The sequence below is a fragment of the Anabrus simplex genome, chromosome 2 (genome assembly GCF_040414725.1).
Source record: "Anabrus simplex isolate iqAnaSimp1 chromosome 2, ASM4041472v1, whole genome shotgun sequence".
NCBI classification, from domain to species: Eukaryota; Metazoa; Arthropoda; class Insecta; order Orthoptera; family Tettigoniidae; genus Anabrus; species Anabrus simplex.
In genome coordinates, this window is record NC_090266.1 from 79,714,707 (window position 1) to 79,736,998 (window position 22,292).

Genomic DNA, 22,292 nt, shown 5'->3' on the forward strand with positions numbered 1-22,292 from the left:
ATGACTTACACACTGCAATGCCCCAAACAAAAATCTAATTACGTGATTTACAGAGACTATATCCGTATTGACAACGAAAAATTTTTGGAAGACGCTTTTTCGATGCCATGGCAGGAGTTAACTCATAAAACTAATATTGACGACAAGGTCACCACTTTCAATAACGACACTACATATTTTTGACAAACACGCCCCTCTATGAACAGCCCATGTCTGTAAAAGACTCTCCCCGTGGCTAAATGATGATATTAGAGCAATGATGGCCAAGCGGGATGCAGTTCATAGGAAATATAAACGTTACCCGACAGAGGAAAACTTTATCTATTACAAACGACTACGTAATAAAACTACGCAGACAGTAAGAAACGCTCGACTACGGTACGCCCATGACCTTACAAAACCTGACGTACAACCCGCTAACTTATGGAAGTCAATCCGACAATTTGGACTAAATAAACCGGACAAGGTAGATGGTTTGGAGATTTCTCTTGATGAAATTGAATAATCACTTTGTATCCTCCCATGTACAATTAAACGAAGAAGCAAAAGAAAATCTTTTGAGTGCAAATTGCAACACACCACCCCGAGGCAGAGAAAACTTTTAATTTAGTTATGTCTCACCCCTGCAAGTGAAAGTGGCTATCATGCGAATTAAAACTAAATCCACAGGGGTGGACAAATATAGGTATTATAATGCTAAAGACAATTATCGACTCTATTATTCCAGTATTGACATTCAAATACAACTTCTTCCTTCAAACAGTGTATTTTCAACTGTCTGGAAAATGGCCCTGGTATATCCTTTACCGAAAACAAAATCTCCTAGACTAACTGTGACTACAGACTTATTAATATACTGTCTATAGTAGCCAAGGGACTCGGAACACATTGTGCATAATCAAATCACTAACTATCTCAACGACCACGACATACTGCACTCACACCAGTCAGGTTTCCAATGCAATCACAATACATGTACTACCTTTCTAAGCGTGACTGATGATATAAGGCAGGCTATTGATGAGCAAAAACTAACAATTCTAGTATTATTGGACATCAGCAAAGTGTTTGACTCTGTAGACCATGAGTTGCTCCTATCCAAACTTTATCGCCTAGGGTTCTCCTACAGTACTCTGAGATGAATGGGAGCCTATTTACACGAATGTCAACAACGTGTTTTCAATCAGGGTACCTTTTCTTCGTGGCAATAAGTAAACATGTGTCCCACAAGGATCAACCCCAGCTCCCTTGCTATTTTCTGTCTGTATCAACGACTTAGCTAAGCAGCTGACACATTTATGCTGATGACGTACAATTGTGCATCCATGCAAAACCAACAGATGTTTCGAAAGCAATCGAGCAAATTAACATGGATCTAGAAGCAAATGGTCTTCCCAGCATGGACTTATTTTAAACCCGAAAAAATCCCAAACCCTAACTATTGACCACCCAAGACTTATTTCCAGTAATTACCGCATGTCCATCCCTGATGTACGACTTTAAAACCAAGCTTTGCCCTTTTGCAAGAGCGTAAAAAATCTCAGAGTAATCATTGACCAGCACCTCTCATGGACGGATCTGACAATATCTGTGAGTAGACAAGTTTTTGCAATGTTTTTTGCAATTTCAAATATACTTTCCCGTTCAGTTTAAAGAAGAAACTAGTTGAAACCCTCGTTCTTCCAGTATTCGATTATTGTGATGTAGTTTACAAAGACGCGAAAACCGAGCTTCGAGATAAACTACAACATGCACAGAATGCCTGTGTAAGATTTATATGTAATCTGAAATTTTCTGATCATGTTACCCAGTCTTACGTCGACCTCGGATGGCTATGCCTTGAAAACAGCTGCAGGCTGCATACCCTGACATCATTGCACCGAATTGTTACCTTACAATCCCCATCTTACCTGTATGAACGATTACAGAGCCTTTCTGAACACCATGATAAAAACACCAGAGCGCTGAGCTCGACATGGCTCACTATTCCTAGGCACAAATCCTCAACCTACAACAATTCCTTCACTGTTGTGGCCAGCCATGAATGGAACTTCCTTCTGCAAGAGATCAGAGAGATATCGAACCACAAAGGATTTAAAAGTAGGTGCTCAAAATATATCTATGAAATGAGCTCGTAGTGCGACAGTTTTCTTCTTCGTCTTCTTCTACTTCTCATCCTGGCCTTTCTTATTCCTTTTCTTCTTCTGCTTCTTCTTATTATTATATATACATACATACAAAATCATTATAGACTGTCATGCCTTTCAGCGTTCAGTCTGCAAGCCTCCGAGAATTTACTAAACATCACCACAATCCTCGATTTGCAACTAGTGTTGTGGCTTCATTTAGTTCTATACTTCTTATCTTCAAATCGTTAGAAACCGAGTCTAACCATCGTCGTCTTGGTCTCCCTCTCCTTCTCTTAACCTCCATAACAGAGTCCATTATTCTCCTAGGTAACGTATCCTCCTCCATTCGCCTCACATGACCCCACCACCGAAGCTGGTTTATGCGTACAGCTTCATCCATCGAGTTCATTCCTAAATTAGCATTTATCTCCTCATTCCGAGTACCCTCCTGCCATTGTTCCCACCTGTTTGTGCCAACAATCATTCTTGCTACTTTCATGTCTGTTACTTCTAACTTATGAATAAGATATCCTGAGTCCACGCAGCTTTCGCTCCTGTAAAGCAAAGTTGGTCTGAAAACAGACCGATGTAAAGATAGTTTCGTCTGGGAGCTGACTTCCTTCTTACAGAATACTGCTGATCGTAACTGCGAGCTCACTGCATTAGCTTTACTACACCTTGATTCAATCTCACTTACTATATTACCATCCTGGGAGAACACACAACCTAAATACTTGAAATTATCGACCTGTTCTAGCTTTGTATCCCCAATCTGACATTCAGTTCTGTTGAATTTCTTACCCACTGACATCAATTTAGTCTTCGAGAGGCTAATTTTCATACCATACTCATTGCACCTATTTTCAAGTTCCAAGATATTAGACTGCAGGCTTTCGGCACAATCTGCCATTAAGACCAAGTTGTCAGCATAGGCCAAACTGCTTACTACATTTTCACCTGACTGAATCCCTCCCTACCATTTTATACCTTTCAGCAGATGATCCATGTAAACTACGAACAGCAAAGGTGAAAGATTACAGCCTTGTCTAACCCCTGTAAGTACCCTGAACCAAGAACTCATTCTACCATCAATTCTCACTGAAGCCCAATTGTCAACATAAATGCCTTTGATTGATTTTAATAATCTACCTTTAATTCCATAGTCCCCCAGTATGGCGAACATCTTTTCCCTCGGTACCCTGTCATATGCTTTCTCTAGATCTACGAAACATAAACACAACTTCCTATTCCTCTCGTAGCATTTATCAATTACCTGGCGCATACTGAAAATCTGATCCTGACAGCCTCTCTGTGGTCTGAAACCACACTGGTTTTCATCCAACTTCCTCTCAACGACTGATCGCACCCTCCCTTCCAAGATGCCAGTGAATACTTTGCCTGGTATACTAATCAATGAGACACCTCGATAGTTGTTGCAATCCTTCGTGTTCTCTTGCTTATAGATAGGTGCAATTACTGCTTTTGTCCAATCTGAAGGTACCTTACCAACACAACACGCTAATTTTACTACTCTATGAAGCCATTTCATCCCTGCCTTCCCACTATACTTGACCATTTCAGGTCTAATTTCATCTATTCCTGCTGCCTTATGACAATGGAGTTTATTTACTATCCTTTCCACTTCCTCAAGCATAATTTCACCACCATCATTTTCCTCCTCCCCATGAGCTTGGCTGTTTGCAACACCACCAGGATGATTTCCTTTTACATTGAGAAGATGTTCAAAATATTCCCTCCACCTCTCCAGTGATTTCCTGGGATCTATTATGAGTTCACCTGAATTACTCAAAACACTGTTCATTTCCTTTTTCCCTCCCTTCCTAAGATTCTTTATTACTGTCCAGAAAGGTTTCCCTGCTGCTTGACCTAGCCTTTCCAGGTTATTACCAAAATCTTCCCATGACTTCTTTTTGGATTCAACAACTATTTGTTTCGCTCTGTTTCTTTCATCTACGTACAAATCCCTGTCTGCCTCGGCCCTTGTTTGGAGCCATTTCTGATAAGCCTTCTTTTTTACGTTTACAGGCTGCTCTCACTTCATCATTCCACCAAGATGTTCGCCTTTTCCCATCTTTACACACAGTTGTTCCTAGGCATTCCCTTGCTGTTTCTACTACAGCATCCCCGTATGCCACCCATTCACTTTCTATATCCTGAACCTGCTTACTGTCTACTGTTCGAAACTGCTCACTAATCATATCCATGTACTTCTGTCTAATTTCCTCGTCCTGGAGATTTTCTACCCTTATTCTTTTGCAGACAGATTTCACTTTCTCTACCCTAGGCCTAGAGATACTTAGTTCACTACAGATCAGATAGTGGTCTGTATCATCGAAAAATCCGCGAAAAACTCGTACATTCCTAACAGATTTCATGAATTCAAAGTCCGTTAAGATATAGTCTATTATGGATCTGGTGCCCCTAGCCTCCCATGTGTAGCGGTGAATAGCCTTATGCTTGAAGAATGTATTCGTAACAGCTAAACCCATACTAGCACAGACGTCCAGCAAACGCTTCCCATTCCCGTTAGCTTCCATATCTTCCCCACATTTACCAATCACCCTTTCGTATCCTTCAGTTCTATTCCCAACTCTCGCATTGAAATTGCCCATTAGCACTATTCTGTCCTTGCTGTTCACCCTAACCACAATGTCACTCAATGCTTCATAAAACTTGTCAACTTCATCCTCTTCTGCACCCTCACATGGTGAATACACAGACACAATTCTAGTCCTAATTCCTCCCACTGACAAATCTACCCACATCATTCGCTCATTTACGTGCCTAACAGAAACTATGTTGCGTGCAGTGGTATTCCTGATAAGGAGCCCTACCCCATACTGTGCCCTTCCCTTTCTAACACCCGTCAAGTACATTTTATAATCTCCTATCTCTTCCTCATTATCTCCCCTTACCCGAATATCACTTACTCCTAGCATATCCAGATGCATCCTCTTTGCTGACTCAGCCAGTTCTACAGTTTTCTTCCATGTGTTGTGTTTGAGTCATCACCCATAGACTGGTTTGATGCAGCTCTCCATGCCACCCTATCCTGTGCTAACCTTTTCATTTCTACGTAACTATTGCATCCTACATCTGCTCTAATCTGTTTGTCATATTCATACCTTGGTCTACCCCTACCGTTCTTGCCACCTACACTTCCTTCAAAAACCAACTGAACAAGTCCTGGGTGTCTTAAGATGTGTCCTATCATTCTATCTCTTCTTCTCGTCAAATTTAGCCAAATCGATCTCCTCTCACCAATTCGATTCAGTATCTCTTCATTCGTGATTCGATCTATCCATCTCACCTTCAGCATTCTTCTATAACACCACATTTCAAAAGCTTCTATTCTCTTTCTTACTGAGCTAGTTATCGTCCATGTTTCACTTCCATACAATGCCACACTCCACACAAAAGTCTTCAAAAACATCTTTCTAATTCCGATATCAATGTTTGAAGTGAGCAAATTTCTTTTCTTAAGAAAGCTCTTCCTTGCTTGTGCTAGTCTGCATTTTATGTCCTCCTTACTTCTGCCATCGTTGGTTATTTTACTACCCAAGTAACAATATTCATCTACTTCCTTTAAGACTTCGTTTCCTAATCTAATATTTCCTATATCACCTGCCTTCGTTCGACTGCACTCCATTACTTTTGTTTTGGACTTATTTATTTTCATCTTGTACTCCTTACCTAAGACTTCATCCATACCATTCAGCAACTTTTCGAGATCTTCTGCAGTCTCAGATAAAATAACAATATCATCTTCCATAAGCCCCATTAATATTGATAGCTCCCCATTGAATTCCATTTCGTTCGCCAAGTTGTTTCCAAGGAGTCCCTCGCCTGTCAAATGGGAGTGGGGCTCCATTACTCCCATAGGTCCGAGGCTTGCTTAAAGTGTTCTGAGCTCGGTTAATTCATGAAGCAGGATGCTGCCCTACTTGCACATAGTCCAAGTGAGGCTCTCTCCTCTAACGGGTTATGGACCATCGGTGAATTGTATAGTCCTAGCCGCCTGAGTACAAGGAGGGCCACGACTCAGAATATGTCGGAGATGCCCACTCCCATTCCATAGCAACTGGTATCCCGACTCTCAGGACCACTTACTAGGCCACTCAGCCATTGCCCATGGTTCACGAACTAGGACGTCTCTACAGTAACCCACAAACATGAACCACCTTCTTCTTATTCTTCTTCTTCTTATTATTATTATTATTATTTTAAAAATGGAATGGAATGAATGAAGCCCCATCTAGCGGCGAGGATAGGAATTGTGCCGGCTGCCGAAATCTGTCGCACTCCTGGGGCAATGATTAATGAATGACAGATGAAATGAAACAATATTGGAGTGTGTTGCTGGAATGAATTATGACAGGGAAAACCGGAGTGCCCAGAGAAAATCCTGTCCCGCCTCCACTTTGTCCAGCACAAATCTCACAATGCATGACCGGGATTTGAACTACAGAACCGAGCTGTGAGAGGCCGGCGTGCTGCCGCCTGAGCCACATTATTATTATTATTATTATTATTATTATTATTATTATTATTATTATTATTATTATATCATTCATCATTAGTGTTAGAGAGTACTTAGCTGTGGTTCCCTGCATAGTATCCCCATTTTGTAATGTTTTTCGCCCACAATAAAAAAAAAAAAACTGTAACATTTGTCAACGTGTTATTTTGGAATTGGATAGATTAATTGTGAATATTAGTAGGTTTATCTATACTGTATTATTATCATTTTTATTTTTATTTTTACCATTATTATTGTAATTCGTTGTATGTTAATTTTTTTTTTTGCAGGTATTTTTTTTATTATACTTAGGAAGTGAAATTTTAATTTATGTTGTGTATTACAGTAGGATAGTACAGTAGCATAGTAATTTGTTTGACTCTTTTTTTTTTCTTTTCATTTATTCAGTATTCTAATATTTTTATTTTATGTTATGTATTTCCCTGGTTAAGTGAAAGACAGGGACATGTGTCCCTAACTTTGCCAGTTAAAATAAACCATATTTATCTATCTCTAACCTAAAACAATAATTTATAAAATATGTAGATTTCATTTTTTTTTTCATCCTTCCAAATAGCACACACTAACTCTAAAATTTGGTTGTTCAAATTTACTTGAAAGTTCCAACAATACGAGAAGTCCTCTCTGTTTTATTTATGGGAGAGAGGTGATACTCCTACGTGGCGCGTCCCAGGTGGCGGATAGTGGGGTCCTAACCGGCTTGCCGGCGGACTTGAGGGAAATAAAATACCTCTCGCGGACCAAACACACACCCCCCCCTGCGGGTGGGGGACCCACATGTAGAATACACCCGCGGTATCCCCTGCCTGTCGTATGAGGCGACCTAGGCGCGGACATGGATTGCGGTTTGGTAAACTGTGTTGGACCTCCTGTGGATGGGAGGGGTTGAATACATCCATAGGTAATCCCTGCCTGTCGTAGAAGGTGACTTAAAGGGTCATGTGGCCATGGTCCCCTCTTTATTTTTTATTGTTTTTCCGAGGGTCAGTTGTAGACCATTTCTAAATTTTGATGTGCGTGCTGCTCGGCGATGGAGCTCCTACGTGTGCGACTACGCTCGAAAGTCCGTGCCAGCAACCACCCAGGAAGCGGCAGGTGGGAGTGTCATGTACCCGGGCAGTAGTATCCGCCTGACAACACAGGTCCCCGCACAGCCGAATGCCAGAAGGACATATTATTACTAATTATTTTTATTTATTTTTTCCCTATATTTAGTGCTCTGTACACGTTATGGGGTACATGCTATTGCGGGTGACTGGAGGAAGGGAGTCCTAGTGCTCATTGCCTCAGTCATCCCGTATTAGGCATCGTCTAACATCGGACCCCGGGCAGTACCTGCTACGACCAGGTGGGTATTGCCTTGGCTGCTTGGTTCGGCTACAGAGACCCCTGATCGGAGTGGGTGGCATTCGGAGAGGATGATTTTGGGCATGGCATCGAAACAACTTCCGCCTGCCACCTCGGGTAGTTCGCTACCCAAGTCTTTAACTTTTGATTCCCTAAGGGGGGCAACCCCTTGGGAACAAGCGCAACGACTTAATCTGGGTTCCAGCTTCCCTCGGTTCCTGGTTGCTACCAGAACCAATGGGCAGGATTTCAAGCTGGTTAAATCGATCCTCTTCAGTCGCTACATCGAAGGTGTATATGGTGAACTTGAGGACCTGAAGAAAATGCGCAATGGTGGTTTGCTTCTTAAGATGAGTACTGCGCTCCAAGCCGATCAATTGCTTAAGTGCGACCACTTTGGCGATATCCCCGTCAAAGTAGAAGAGCACAAAACATTGAATCTGGTTCGTGGAGTTATTTTCCACCGTGATCTCGTCCTGAACACTGACAATGAATTGATGGAAGACATGAGGCACCGTGGCGTGACCCACGTCCGGCGTATCACACGCAAAGTCAACGGTGAAGACGTTGCCACAGGTGCGTTCATAGTCTCCTTCAAATTGTCAGTGTTGCCCGAGAAAGTTAAGGTAACAACCTATCGTTGCGATGTGAGGCCGTACATCCCACCTCCTATGCGATGCTATCAATGCCAGAGATTCGGACACATGGTATCTCGTTGTTCGAATCAGTCAGTGTGTGGTACATGTGGGAAAGTAGCTCATGGCGCGGAAAAATGCACACCTCTGTACAAGTGCACTAACTGCTCTGGTCTTCATTCTCCTCGGGATCAGAACTGTCCGACCTATCTGAGCGAGAAGGAGATTCAGGAGATCAAGACCCTGGATGGTCTTTCCTACCAGGAAGCGTGCCGTAAGTTTAATTCTCTGAATGCACCAGCCAAGACACTCGACTTCAGCTTGATAGCACAGTCCCTACCAGGTTCCTCTTTTTCCACTGGACCACCTTTCCAGAAGATCGCTGCGCCTAAGGCGGCAGTTGCTCCTGCGAGCAACGCTCCAACGAGAACGAGCTCGAAGCCGGGTACACCCCGGCCTTCGACCACCACTAAGCCTGTGCCAGCTAATAAACCTAAGCCGGCCGGCGGAGGCGGCATCGTCGACCAGGGCTGGGAAACCACCTCCCAGCCCGCCTAAACAAGAATCGACGGTGGGGAAGAGGAAAGCCCTTACCAGGGGCCTCACGCCCTCCACCTGAATGACATGATTCTGTGCCAGCGGGTTTTCCTTCCGGGAAACCTGCACGCTCCCCTCGTAGGCAGAAACCCCGCCCCCGGACTACGTCGAAATAATTGAAGGCCTGCATCATCTCGTTTAGTGACGAGGCGCTGCATATGGAGCATGATTCTTCATCTTCGGATGGGGATGTGAGTGTAGGTTAGGTAGCATTACGCTGCTCCTATCCTAAACCTCTGAAGTCCACACTTACAATATGGCACTGTTACAATGGAATTGTAACGGTTATGATAGGCATCTTGCTACGCTGCGCCAGCCCATTAACGAGTATTTCCAACCAGGTCATCATACGGTCTTGAGAAATTTTCGACTATACTCGACAACAACATTATGCTCACCGTGCTTCCGGTGGTGTTGGCATTTTTGTCCGTTCTCATACCTACAGCGAGGAGGTTCCAATAAGAACCCCGCTGGAGGCCGTAGCTGTTCGCGTTCCGCTGCCTGTCATAACAACAGTGTGTAATGTTTATCTTCTACCCGGTTAGTTTCTTAACATCAATGACGTCACTGATCTTATCGATCAGCTTCCACCTCCCTTCCTCTTGTTGGAAGACTTTAACGCCCACCCATCACCCCATTTGGGGCTCTGAGACGCCTTGCCTCCGGGGAAGAGAGCTGGAAACATTAGTAACGGAACTGGACTTATGTATTTTGAACACAGGGGAACCAACACACTTCAGTGTACGTTACGGCACATATTCTCGCATAGACGTAAGTCTATGCAGCCGAACGTTGGTTCCGCTGTTTCGGTGGAACACACACGACGATCTTTGTGACAGTGACCATTTTCCCATCATTCTTACTTTGCTGAACCAAAAATCCGTTAAGGCTCCTCCTCGATGGATTCTTAAACATGCCGATTGGCCAAAGTACACGTCACTAGCTGTCTTTAACGACGATATCCGGCGGACCGTTGACGAGGAACTAAATTATATCACCCAAGTTATTCTTGCTGCTGCTGAGGAGTCCATTCCGTTCTTCTCGGGAACTCCTCGTCGAAAACTCGTTCCTTGGTGGAACGATGAAATAGCAGCCATTAAAGAACGCCGTCGCGCTCATAAACGTTACCGTAGACAGCCTACTGCGGCCAACTTGGTAACATTTAAGAAACTCTGCGCTAAGGCGCGAGTTCTTATTCGACATAGTAAGAAGGCTTCATGGGAGAGATATATGTCATCCATGACGTCACATACTCCATTATCTCAATTGTGGACAAAGCTTCGACGAATTTAGGGTATTCAAGGATCATATGCTGTACCGGGAATTTCCATTGCAGGCAGTGTCGCCACTGACCCTCTCGCGATTGCTAACCATCTCGCTAGTCATTTTGCGGATGTCTCTGGCTCCGGGAATTACCATCCTGATTTCCTCCCTCTGAAGCGGGAGGCAGAAAGTCATCACCTTAGTTTTGGCACCCAAGCTTCAGAGGACTACAACGTGCCCTTTACGGAGTGGGAACTCCGTAGCGCTTTGCAAGGACACGTCTCCTGGACCGGACAACGTCCATAACCAGATGTTGAAACACCTTAGTGATGATAGTCTACTATATCACCTTCGTGTGTTCAACCGAATCTGGATAGAGGGTGATTTTCCGCCTCAGTGGCGAGAGGGCATAGTCATTCCTGTCCTCAAGCCTGACAAAGATCCTAAGTATGCAGGAAGTTACAGACCGATTTGTCTTACAAACTGCCTGTGTAAGCTATTTGAGAGGATGGTAAATCGCCGACTCGTGTGGTGTCTGGAGAAACAAGGACTCTTGTCCGAGTACCAATGTGGTTTTCGAGCCGCTCGCTCGACTACTGACCACTTGGTACGCCTGGAGAGTTCTATCCAGGATGTGTTTCTCCGCAAACAGCACTTGGTAGCTGTTTTCTTTGACTTGGAGAAGGCCTGCGACACCACCTGGCGATATGGCATCCTTTCAGTCCTGCATCAATGGAGATTCCGAGGTAATTTGCCGGCATTTATTGCAAATTTTTTGTCCCTCCGTCTATTTCGTGTCCGAGTAGGGAGGACCTATTCGCAATACCACGTTCAAGAAAATGGAGTCCCACCGGGATCGGTCCTTAGTGTCACTCTGTTTGCGATTGCCATAAACTGTATTGTCGCTGCTGCTGGCCCAGCAGTAATACCGTCGCTATATGTGGACGATTTTGCTCTGCACTATAGCTCGTGCAGTATGGCAGTCGCAGAGCGACAGTTACAGCAAGCTATTAGGAGGGTGGAGCAGTGGACTTTAGAACTTGGCTTTCAGTTTTCCGCCGCAAAGACCTCTGTTGTCCACTTTTGTCGTCAACATACTCTTCACCCCCATCCTGAGCTTTATTTAGGCATTGTCGTTCTTCCAGTTGTTGACTCTTACCGATTTCTTGAGCTCCTTTTTGACAGTAAATTATCGTGGGAGCCACACGTGCGGCAGTTAAAAGTGCAATGCACTAAGAGGCTTAATATCCTGAAGTTTCTTAGTAGCACTTCTTGGGGGGCTGACCGCACGGTGCTCCTACGATTCTATAGGGCACATATTTTATCTCGACTAGACTACGGCAGTGCAGCATATGGCTCAGCAAGACCAAGAGTTCTTGCGAAGCTAAACAGCATCCACCACAGCGGGGTTAGGTTGGCGACGGGAGCTTTTTGTACAAGCCCCATAGCTAGCCTGTTCGCCGAGTCTGGTGTGCCGCCTTTACACCTGAGGCGCCAGCAAATGCTTCTTTTGTATGCTGCAAATTTGCGAGAGATGCCACTTCATCCCAGCTATCCTTGCGTATTCAACAATGGCAACCGTTTTCTGTACGCTGCTTGTCCTCGAGCAACACGGCTGGTTGGAATACGCTTGGAGAGCAGTTACAGGTTGTTTAACATACCTTCGGTTTCTTGCCTTGTCAGACAACCAAGTGGGGTACCTCCGTGGGTAGTACGGCGACCTGAAATAATCCTGGACCTACATACTGGCCCGAAGGAAAACACGGACCCTTCGATTTATCGGAGGCTCTTCTTGTCCGTTGTTGGCCGCTATCCAGGTTCAGTCGTCGTCTACATGGATGGTTCCAGGACAGATACGAAGGTGGGCTGTGCGTTCGTTGTTGACAACGATAGGTTTCTTTTGGCTCTCCCGGAAACCTGTAGTGTGTACACAGCAGAGCTCTATGCTATCTGTAGAGCTTTGCGGTACGCACTGTACAATGACCGCCAACACTTTCTTGTGTGTACTGACTCCTTGAGTTCACTCCAGTCTATTGATACCTGTTTCCCTCGGCACCCGCTGGTGCAGCGGATCCAGGACCTGCTGGCCGGGTGCTCGGATGCCGGCACCAGAATTACGTTTCTGTGGCTCCCAAGCCACATGGGCATTGAGGGAAACGAGTTAGCAGATCAGGCTGCCAAGGAGGCAGTTACACTGCCCCCGTTGCCTTTCAAGGTTCCAGCAAGTGATATTCGCTCTCAGCTGAGACATCTGGTCATGTCTCATTGGGAGATGGAGTGGCAGGCCATTCCACTTCCCAATAAGCTGCGAGCGATAAAAGGAACAACGAAGGTATGGAGGACTTCCCTTTGGGCTTCGCGGAGGGAAGCCGTGGTGTTATGACGTCTTCGGATCGGCCACAGTATCGTAACTCACTCACATCTTTTGAAAGGAGAACCCCCTCCGGTGTGTACCTGCGGCGACCATCTTACCGTGGTACACATCCTTACGGAGTGTATGGATCTGGTCGATCTTCGCCGTAGTCTTAACCTTCCGGGTACCATCTCCCTTATCTTGCGAGATGACGAGCAGTCAGCAGACCTCGTCATCCGCTTTATGAGGGATAGTGGTCTGTTTTATCGTGTCTAGTGATGTCCTTTGTCCTCGTGTATTTGTTTCAATTGCGCTTTTATCCCACTGACTTCATTTTAGTTTGTGTTGCGTATTTTAATGTGTTATTTTAACGTCTAATGTAAATGAAGTATATATATATGCACCACCAGGCAATGCCTTATTCCTTTTCTCCCTGTATTTTCTCTTATTTTATTAGAAAATAAGGCATTGCGAATTAGATCCACTGCTGTTTTAATCTCATACTCATTTTTTCATCACCATATATTTTAACTCTTGTCAGTGGATACTTTTTTTAAATTTTAAATATCATGTATCATGTCGTCCATCACATTCCATTAGGGGCCGATGACCTTCGATGTTGGGCCCCTTAAAACAACAAGCATCATCATCAGTTTTATTTACTGTGTTGATGGGGTGAAAGTACCTCATGGGGATCACTGTTAATACTTAGGTGTTAATACATTGGCAGAAAATGAAATCCCAATGCCAAGAAGGCATTAGTTTAGAGGAATGCAATTTAGCCTAGGGAATTGTCTGGGTAACATATTTATTTGATTAAAGTTTCCTGTATGTCATTTTGTGGGATGGAGTTCTATGCCTGTTGCACTTGGTCAGTCAAATCAGCAGCGGTTAATGCTGGTATTGGATGACGCTGGATTTGTTATCCTACAATGTCCCCTGCATGTTCAGTGGGCTATAGGTTGATGGGTTGATGCTCTGTAGAGCATGTTGGGTGACAGCAGCGGTATGAGGATGAGGATTATCCTGTTGGAAAACACTCCGTTGAATACTGCGAATGAATGGCACTACAGTCGGTTCAATCACCATTCTGATGTACAAATCTGCTGTCAAGGTTCTTAGGATGATGACAAGAGTGCTCCTGCTGTGAAACGAATTTGCTCCCCAGACCATAACCCCTGGTGTAGGTCCAGTATATTGACACCACGGTTTCAAGCGCTCACCTGACCTCCTCCTTACCAACTATGACCATTACTGACACCAAGACAGAAACAGCTCTCATCTGAGAATGCAAGAGATATACACTACGCCCTTCAATGAGCTCTAGCGTTACACCACTGAAGTCACAGATTCAGAGTTAGTGGGAGAAATGCTACAGGACATCTAGCTTGGAGCTGTCCCTCAAGTAATCAGTTTGTTATAGTTTGCTGTGTCAGTCGGATGCCAACTGTAACTCTAATGGCTGCTGCAGATGCATGTAGCGAATACGGCATTCTTACCTCTCCGTAGTGCTTGAGACAGTGTTTCCCTTTGACAGAACTGTGATGTACATTTTGCTCCATTTTAATAACATGGCCATTCACCAGGATTTAATAATTGTTACATGTTTTGGACTGTCTTTTTTACATAAAAGTTTTTCAATGTAACCTTTTCTTAAATTTGATTATACACTCAAATATTGTTAATTTTAGCCTTGTACACAATTGTTTTAGTACCATTCATATGTCATGACTTGTCTTAACAACAACTTTGGGCTGGAGATTGTCTCTGGAGAACGAAACTAGTACCAAATATCTATTTTTATATATAATAAAAACGTATTGAATAGGTGGAACCTTTTTAGCATTTGCTTCTTTGTTTTTGTTTATCTAGCGCAACTCCATTTTGGTGTTAGGATTTCATTTTCTGCTAGTGTATAAGGAAAGATCGTCATAGGGGTAATCATATTAACGGGGCTGTAAGGAAAAGTTACAGATATCTCCACATGGTTTTTAGGGTATTTAAGGGTTGTAGTAAGGATGTAAAGGAGAAGGCATATAAGTCACTGGTAAGACCCCCAATCATCGTATGGTTCCTATATATGGATTCCTAACCATGTTTATTTGATTTTGGAACTGAAAAGGCTCCAAAGGAAAGCAGCACAATTTGCTCTGGGTGATTTTCCACAAAAGAGTAGTGTTACTATCGTGTTGTAAACTTTGGGCTGGGAAGATCTGGGATTAAGGAGACGAGCAGCTCGACTAAACAGTATGTTCGGAGCTGTCATTGGAGGGAGAGCATGGAATGACATTAGTAGACAAATAAGCTTAAATGGAGTTTTTAAAAGCAGAAAGGATCACAATATAAAGATAAAAGTCTTAATTAAAGAAAACAAATTCAGGCAAATATTCGTTTATAAGAAGAGGAATTAGGGATTGGAATAATTGACCTAAAGAGATGTTTTATAAATTTCTGATTATTGGGAAATGGTTTAAGGTAAACAATTGATAGGGAGTCTGCATTCTGGACGATCACCCAAAATGCAGATCAGCGGTGATCATGTGTGTGTGTTTTCAAGTTGTAATGTGAACTGGCTTGAGAGGTAAGTTCATGTGAGGCAAATAGAGGATAGAAAACTAGAAGAACAGTAAACTTGGCTCTGGAAGATTTAAAAAAAACCAGAGAAACTTGTTTGTATTAATTCTATTTTTAGAGATTGAAGAAAGGAGGAATGGAAGCAGCAGAGATCACATTTGGTAGATAAAAATAGAGGATTATGGAGGTCCTTTCACAGTGGCTTACGGCTGAATATCTGTTAAAATGAATGTATGTGCAAACATGTACATAGATAAAGAATCTTCTGTATTTCAACTTAAGAACTCAAAATGAAGCAACATAAACCAACCTCCTTGTTCTACATAGTTCTTCTGTTAGAACTACACTGCTGTGCAAAACTTATGGACGAAAGTAACTTGTGCAAATTGTGTCACTGTCAAGTAATAGCTCGATGAAACTTGAATCATACAAAGGAAGAACTCCTTCAGTATGGTACGGCAAGCAACTGAAAGGAATATGCGATGAGATGAACAGAAATTACACTTTTATACAGAGACATTAAATTACATGTAAGTCATTTTGTCTCATGATGGTCCCCTGGACATCACAAAAGATGGGACATGGTTCTTAAAAGGGTGTGTGATCACCACGGAGAGCGACGCATGCTCTGCGACGTGTTCCTATGCTGGCCACAAGATTGGTAAGGAGTTCTGGTGGTAGGGCATTCCATTTCTCCACCAGCACGGTCGACAACTGCTGGATGGTTGTTGGTGCATGTGGACGTGCTGCAATACGTCTGCCCAACATGTCGCACATATGCTCGATGGGATTTAAGTCGAGGGAGCGAGCAGGCCAGTCCATTCACCGAATATCCTCTTGTTCCAAGAGCTCCTCCACTTGCGCTGTTGGATGCGGTCGTGCATTGTCATCCATAAAAATAAAATCAGGGCCAAATGCACCCCTGAAGAGACGCACATAAGGAAGGAGTACGCTGTCACAATAACGATGACCAGTGAGTGTACCCCTTTTTTTTTTTTTTTAGGTCGGTGCGCCCATGTAACATTATGCCTCCCCTCAATATAACACTTGGGACCACCAAAATGATCGTGTTCGGCAATGCTCCTGGGTGCATTACGTGTTCTCACCTCTCGCCAGATGAGGGTACGTCTAGAATCACTGCTCAGACTGAATCTGCTTTCATCTGCAAAGAGCACGCGACCCCGCTTCTCGTCCGTCCAGACCTGTTGCTCCTGGCACCATTGCAAACGGTGCCACCAATGTGCGGGTGTCAACGAAGCACAACGTAATGGTCGTTGAGCAAACAGATCACCCGCATGCAGTCGCCGTACCATTGTGGTGCGGAGATTGGGTGCCTTGCAGTCCTGTTAAATGTGGTTGCAGTTGCACCCGCTGTTTGACGTGAGTCTCTTCTTGCCTGTTGCACAGTTTAGTGGTTGTCTGCTACTGTAGTTGACCGTTGTCGACCCCCTTTTCTCCTTCGGGCAGCAGTGCCTGTGATTCAGAATGCTCTCCATGCACATGAAACAATGCTGTGAGCAATACCAAACTGCTGACCTACACTCGTCACACTTCGTCCTCCTTCCAATTTCCCGATGATTCTTCCCCGTGTGAAGTCATCCAAATGTTGTCTCTGGGCCATGTTGTAAGGAATAACACCACTACTGTGCACCGTAACAGCTCGCTGATTGACTCGCACTGTCTTGTCGCGTTCCTTCAATTGCTTCGTTTTGTGGGGCCAGACTCATTTGGCGCTATAGTCGCACTGACCTCACGCCAGTTTTCTCTGCACGTGTTGGAGACCTATGGCAACATGTTACCGCACTTTCATTCATTTCCATCAAGTAGTTGATATATTATGTTGCTTTATCTATCTCGTCCTTAAGTTTTGCACAGCAGTGTAGTCCACTTTGTTTGCATATTTTAATAAAATTCCATGCACATTTCTTAGTCATGTAATTTTGTTATTTCTTCCCTTTGTTTCAGAAACCTGGACTGTTGTCGCTGAGCTTGTTCTTCTGGTAATATTGGTGTTCAATAAAGTTGATGACAAGAACATTACAATTTTATAGTAGTTATTGTTTATTTATGAATTTGCTCATCATTTACTGAAGTAAATCTTTTATATGTAGGTTCCTTTCTGAACCTATTTTTATGGACATCAATGCTGTAACTTTCTCTCCATTAATACCCTCTTCGTTCTCTTCCTGTTTTTTATACTTTTGAAAACCTAGCTTTACTCCGATATTCAAGAATCCAGTTGTAGTTACCTCACCATATAATGCATACGTGATCTGTTGTACTGAAAAGGACCTAAAGTCTTATTTGTCATTTTTGAGATTTTAATGCTTCTAAAATTGGTATATGATACTTAGCACTAAAAAAAAAAAGTTCATGCTTCTAGGTGCAATACTTGAGAAAATATTAATTATTGATTCTTGCTGTTAAGAGCAGCATTTTGAGAAAAATGTAATTACAGTACAGTTTTCACTAATTTTCATACAAATTTTAGAAACTTTTCATGACATTGAGTGGCAATGACTCGAACTGCTGCAAAACTTAATTTGTTAACAAGAGCCATAGGGGTGTGGGAGAAGTCAAAACATAGAAATTCGATTTTTACACCCCACACACTTGCTCGGCTCTGCTGTAATCTTTTGAGTCACTTTCCGCGCAGCGGGTCACGTATGTGTGATAGAATACTTAGTTTCAGTCTGAGAGACTCATTATGTGTATTCTGCTTTCATCTGCAGTTTAGGAGAGCAGGTGCTTTATAAATAAGTAGATTTCATTTTTATTTCATCCTTCAAAATTAAAAAACAAAAAATTAATTCTAAAATTTGGTCATATAAATTTGTTTATAATATGCTGTGCATACACCACATTTTGTACAACATTTCAGGAAGTATATGTGGAAAGCAAAGTAATCACGTATGTGTGCATATATTTAATGATATATGAATAATACGTATACTGCTTTACAAGTGATAAGCTGTAACAGCTTCATTTCAAGTAATACTGCTACGTATACTGCTGACAGTAAAATATTGAGGTGCCCAGAAGGGAGGAGGAAGTGAAATTAGACTTCACATATTTCTAGGGTATGTGGTGTTATTTCAGTGATTACAAAATCAAGTAAAATTTACAAAGAACTTGGCAGTACGAGCCCACTTATCAGTATGACTTTTGCACCTCCTCTGGCCTGAATGCATGCACTGATTTGGTTGGGAAGAGTATCATAAAGCCATTGTACCCTCTCCTGGGGCAAGCTGGCCCACAAACTGTTGTAACTGGTCCTGGATATCCTGGATACTGGCTCTGGGACGGAGTTGACGTCCAAGCTGGTCCCACACGTTCTATCAGGGACAGATCTGGGGATCTTGCTGGGCACAGGAGTACCTCAGCATCACGCTGACAGTTCATAAACACGTAGCATGTGTGGACGAGCAGTGACCTGTTGAAAAATGGTCCCACGATACTGTTGCATGACGGGTAATACATGAGGAAGCAGCATGTCCGTGACATACCGTTGTAAGGCTTTTCAGGCGTTTGCTCTCTTAACCAGCGTTTCGTCTTAGGTCTGACACTAGACTCATCAGAGTGGGATATGTCAGACCCTACCCACTGACGCTGGGGTCTATGCAGGTGAACTTATCAGAAGCTTATATAAGAGGCACAGTCTGATAACTGCATACGGGAGATAAAACTCCACAATGGAATTATTGCCCGCCTAGCAATTCCGAATGGAAATTCTAAGTTCCCAAGGAGGGAATTAGATATTTTTCCACCAATAGAGCAAGTCAAAAAACAGATCAGATGTAAGGCTTTTCAGGCGTTTGCTCTATTAACACATTCACGCCTGTATCCGAGTTACTGCCTATAGCGCGTGACCATGCTGTGGACCGTATCAGAGTTAGCCCGGATAAGCGCAACCTTGAACTCGAGCTATTCCTACGCAGCTGGGATCTATTATGGTCACAAAGATGTGCGAGAGAGATGAAAGTAATACCCTTATGAATGTTTCTACTCACCGAAAACCACATGGCCACGGCGATTTTCCCTCCCAATGCACTTTCTTTGTTTTGTTTCTGAAGGTAGCCTAGCGCTCGCACAACTAGCTGCGTAGTTAGTTTGTGATTGCACAAGCGTGTGTATAATCACATTCTGAAGTATAACCATGGCGTGTAGGGACAATATAAATGATGCAAGTGATGAGAATTTACAAAGCACAGTTTTACGGCAGCTTGAAAATTATCTTGACCAGGTGTATACAGTCTATATGGACAATTATTACGAATAGCGTTGGACTCGCAAAACAATTACGGGAACAGAACACTGGCGTATGTGGAACAATACGGTCGAATAGAGGTGTATCAAAAGATCTAAAGGAACACCAGGCAATTCTCAAACGGGGTAAAAAGTGAACCCGACATACAAGTACAGTCACCTCTCTCCGAAATCTCAGCTCCAAGTCAACGTCCTGCAATTTTGCCACCAAAAAGGGCACCGGCCAAGGATCCATCATTTAGGTTAGATGCGAAGAGAAAAGAGTATATTCTCTTAAAGTTTCCACCATCAAATATAGACAAGTTCCCCTGAAGAAGGTGCAAAGTGTGCTTCTAAAATAAAATTATTAGTGAAACACGCTATTTTTTGAATGTTTAGTTTTCCCATTCACCCAGGAAAGTCTGACATTAACTACCACACCCTACAGAGATACTAGAGGACTTCATTAAGGTATGTGGAAAATTTTGTTTCCATATCTTGTTCAGTTTAGAACTTATTGTGAAAATAATTCGTTGTATATACGAAGTTGCATTGACATCCGACCATTTCTTCTGGGTGCTTCAATTTTTTTTGTCAAGTATTGTTTTTGTTTTTAATTATTTTTTCCCCATGCTTACTGATAAGTTGGTGCTTAAAATCCCTAATGAACTTAGTTTCTAATATTCCTTTGTAGTTAGGGAAACAGATTGAAGTGTTTCCAACTTTCATGGTTTACAACTGGGCATAAAAAGTTAGTTTTCTTTCTCTGTGGGCGATAAACTCCATTCTAATTTCTTCCCTTAAGAATTATGTGTGTTTGGTATTTTTGTGGCGAATGTTTCAGCATGTTGATGGATTCTGTGCTTTTCTGCTATCAGCTTGTAAAAGTTTGTAGGGACGTCCATTTATAACATACGTTGTGGAGATATTGGATTATTTATTGTCTCTGTTTGAGGATGTGATTGCTCAGTGAGCTTGATCATTGCTTGTGAGATTTTAAAAATGGAATAAGATGTCTTTCTGGCTCAAATTCTATATAGAACTTGTATTCTTATGGCCTGTAATCAACAGCTTAACAGTTGAGAAATACGACAAGCTTGCTTCTTTAAATGCTCTTTGTTTTAAATTTGTCCCTCATAGAACAGGTCATGGAAAGCATTCTATTTTTTAATTCTTAATTTCTTATTTTGTGTTGTGATAAAACTCTAGAATCATAAATTATTTATGTTATTAAAGTAATCAACAATTTAATTTTCAGATTTAGTTAATTTGTAACTCGGTAAGGCATAATACAATTATACAATTGTACCATAATGCTGTAGAAATAATGATGATACATCACTGAGCAGTTTTTTTTCTACTGATTTGATCAGACTCACTTCACTGTTTTAATTTAAGGCTGGATTTGGTATTCTTAAATGTTTGATATCTTACTTTCTCTGACAGATGATGAGCTGTTTTACTTGTGATATTAAATTAAGTTTGTAATATTATTTGTAACTTCGTAAGTTCCTCTCTTGTTTTGCTGTTTAAATGTTTAACTTAGGTTGTTTATTTATATTTATTGATGCAATTGTATTTCAAGTATTTGTAAATTTATTTTGCTGTTTTTAATATTTAACACATGTTATTTCATATATATGTGTATTGATACAATTGTATCTCAGCATCAATTTCCAGGTTTCTTTGTGTTTACTTAGTGGTATTAAATGCCAAATCTCTTGGACACACACTCTGTATTTGATTGAGGAAACATCTGGAAATTTGACATTACTTTGTATACCTGAAAGGTTATACAATAAAAAAACCTGTTCATGAGTAAGTTAAAAATGAAATGTGTAAGGCGTGTTGCTCATTAAATCATTGTGTTTGAAGTGTTGATGTGTGAATGATGAAGTGGCTCCTGCAAAGTAAATTTTTGTGCCTGTTATTATATAAAGATGCCAATGATATAATCCCAGAATAGTATGACCCTGCTTTAATACTTGATATCATATAGTGATTCTGATACATTATGCTGAATAGGGACATATCGCATGTCGAGGTATCTCATGGAATACATTTAAAAAATGCGCCATTATGTAAACAAAAAGAAAAGACAATTAAGAACTGTTGTTAAGGTTCACAGGAATACATAAATACATACAAAATCAGAGAGAAAGTCGCTATCTGGACTGAGATGACATCTAGTGGCCTCAGTATGAACCACTAACTAACATGCTAACAAATTCACAAAACAGCTACCACACTAATTAATTGTTGTCTCGTAGATAACCTGTAAAGCACTATAACACTAAAAAATATCAGTTTAAATTTGTTGTACTGGTTCGAACTGTTGACAAACTAAACCATCAGATCCAGGATGAGTTGCTTCTATGATCCCAGTCAGCCAGGTGGGAGGTGGAATTCTATTCTCCTTCCGAAGCACCAACCATTCTTGCTGGTTATGGAGCCACTTGGCACTGTGTTAAAGCTGACAGATAGTCGCATGACCTTACAACCCCGCTGGACATGTTGCATACTTGTGTAAATGAAAACGAAGTACAATGGAATATAAATATTGTTGCATTGTTAGTCCTATCTACATT

At 42.2% G+C, this 22,292-nt stretch overlaps 1 protein-coding gene across 2 annotated transcripts in view; it reads left to right on the forward strand.

Moving 5' to 3' along the window:
* Positions 1-21,559, forward strand: part of LOC136864914 (proline-rich protein PRCC) — a 161,281-nt gene extending 139,722 nt beyond the window's left edge. For both annotated transcript variants that reach the window (XM_067142327.2, XM_068226469.1), the window contains one exon: positions 17,425-21,559. Coding sequence is in view for 1 of the 2 variants with exons in the window: in XM_068226469.1 (XP_068082570.1) it covers positions 17,425-17,463 (39 nt within the window). In the remaining variant the exon portion in view is untranslated. The remainder of the gene's footprint in view (positions 1-17,424) is intronic.
* Positions 21,560-22,292: the final 733 nt, after the last annotated feature.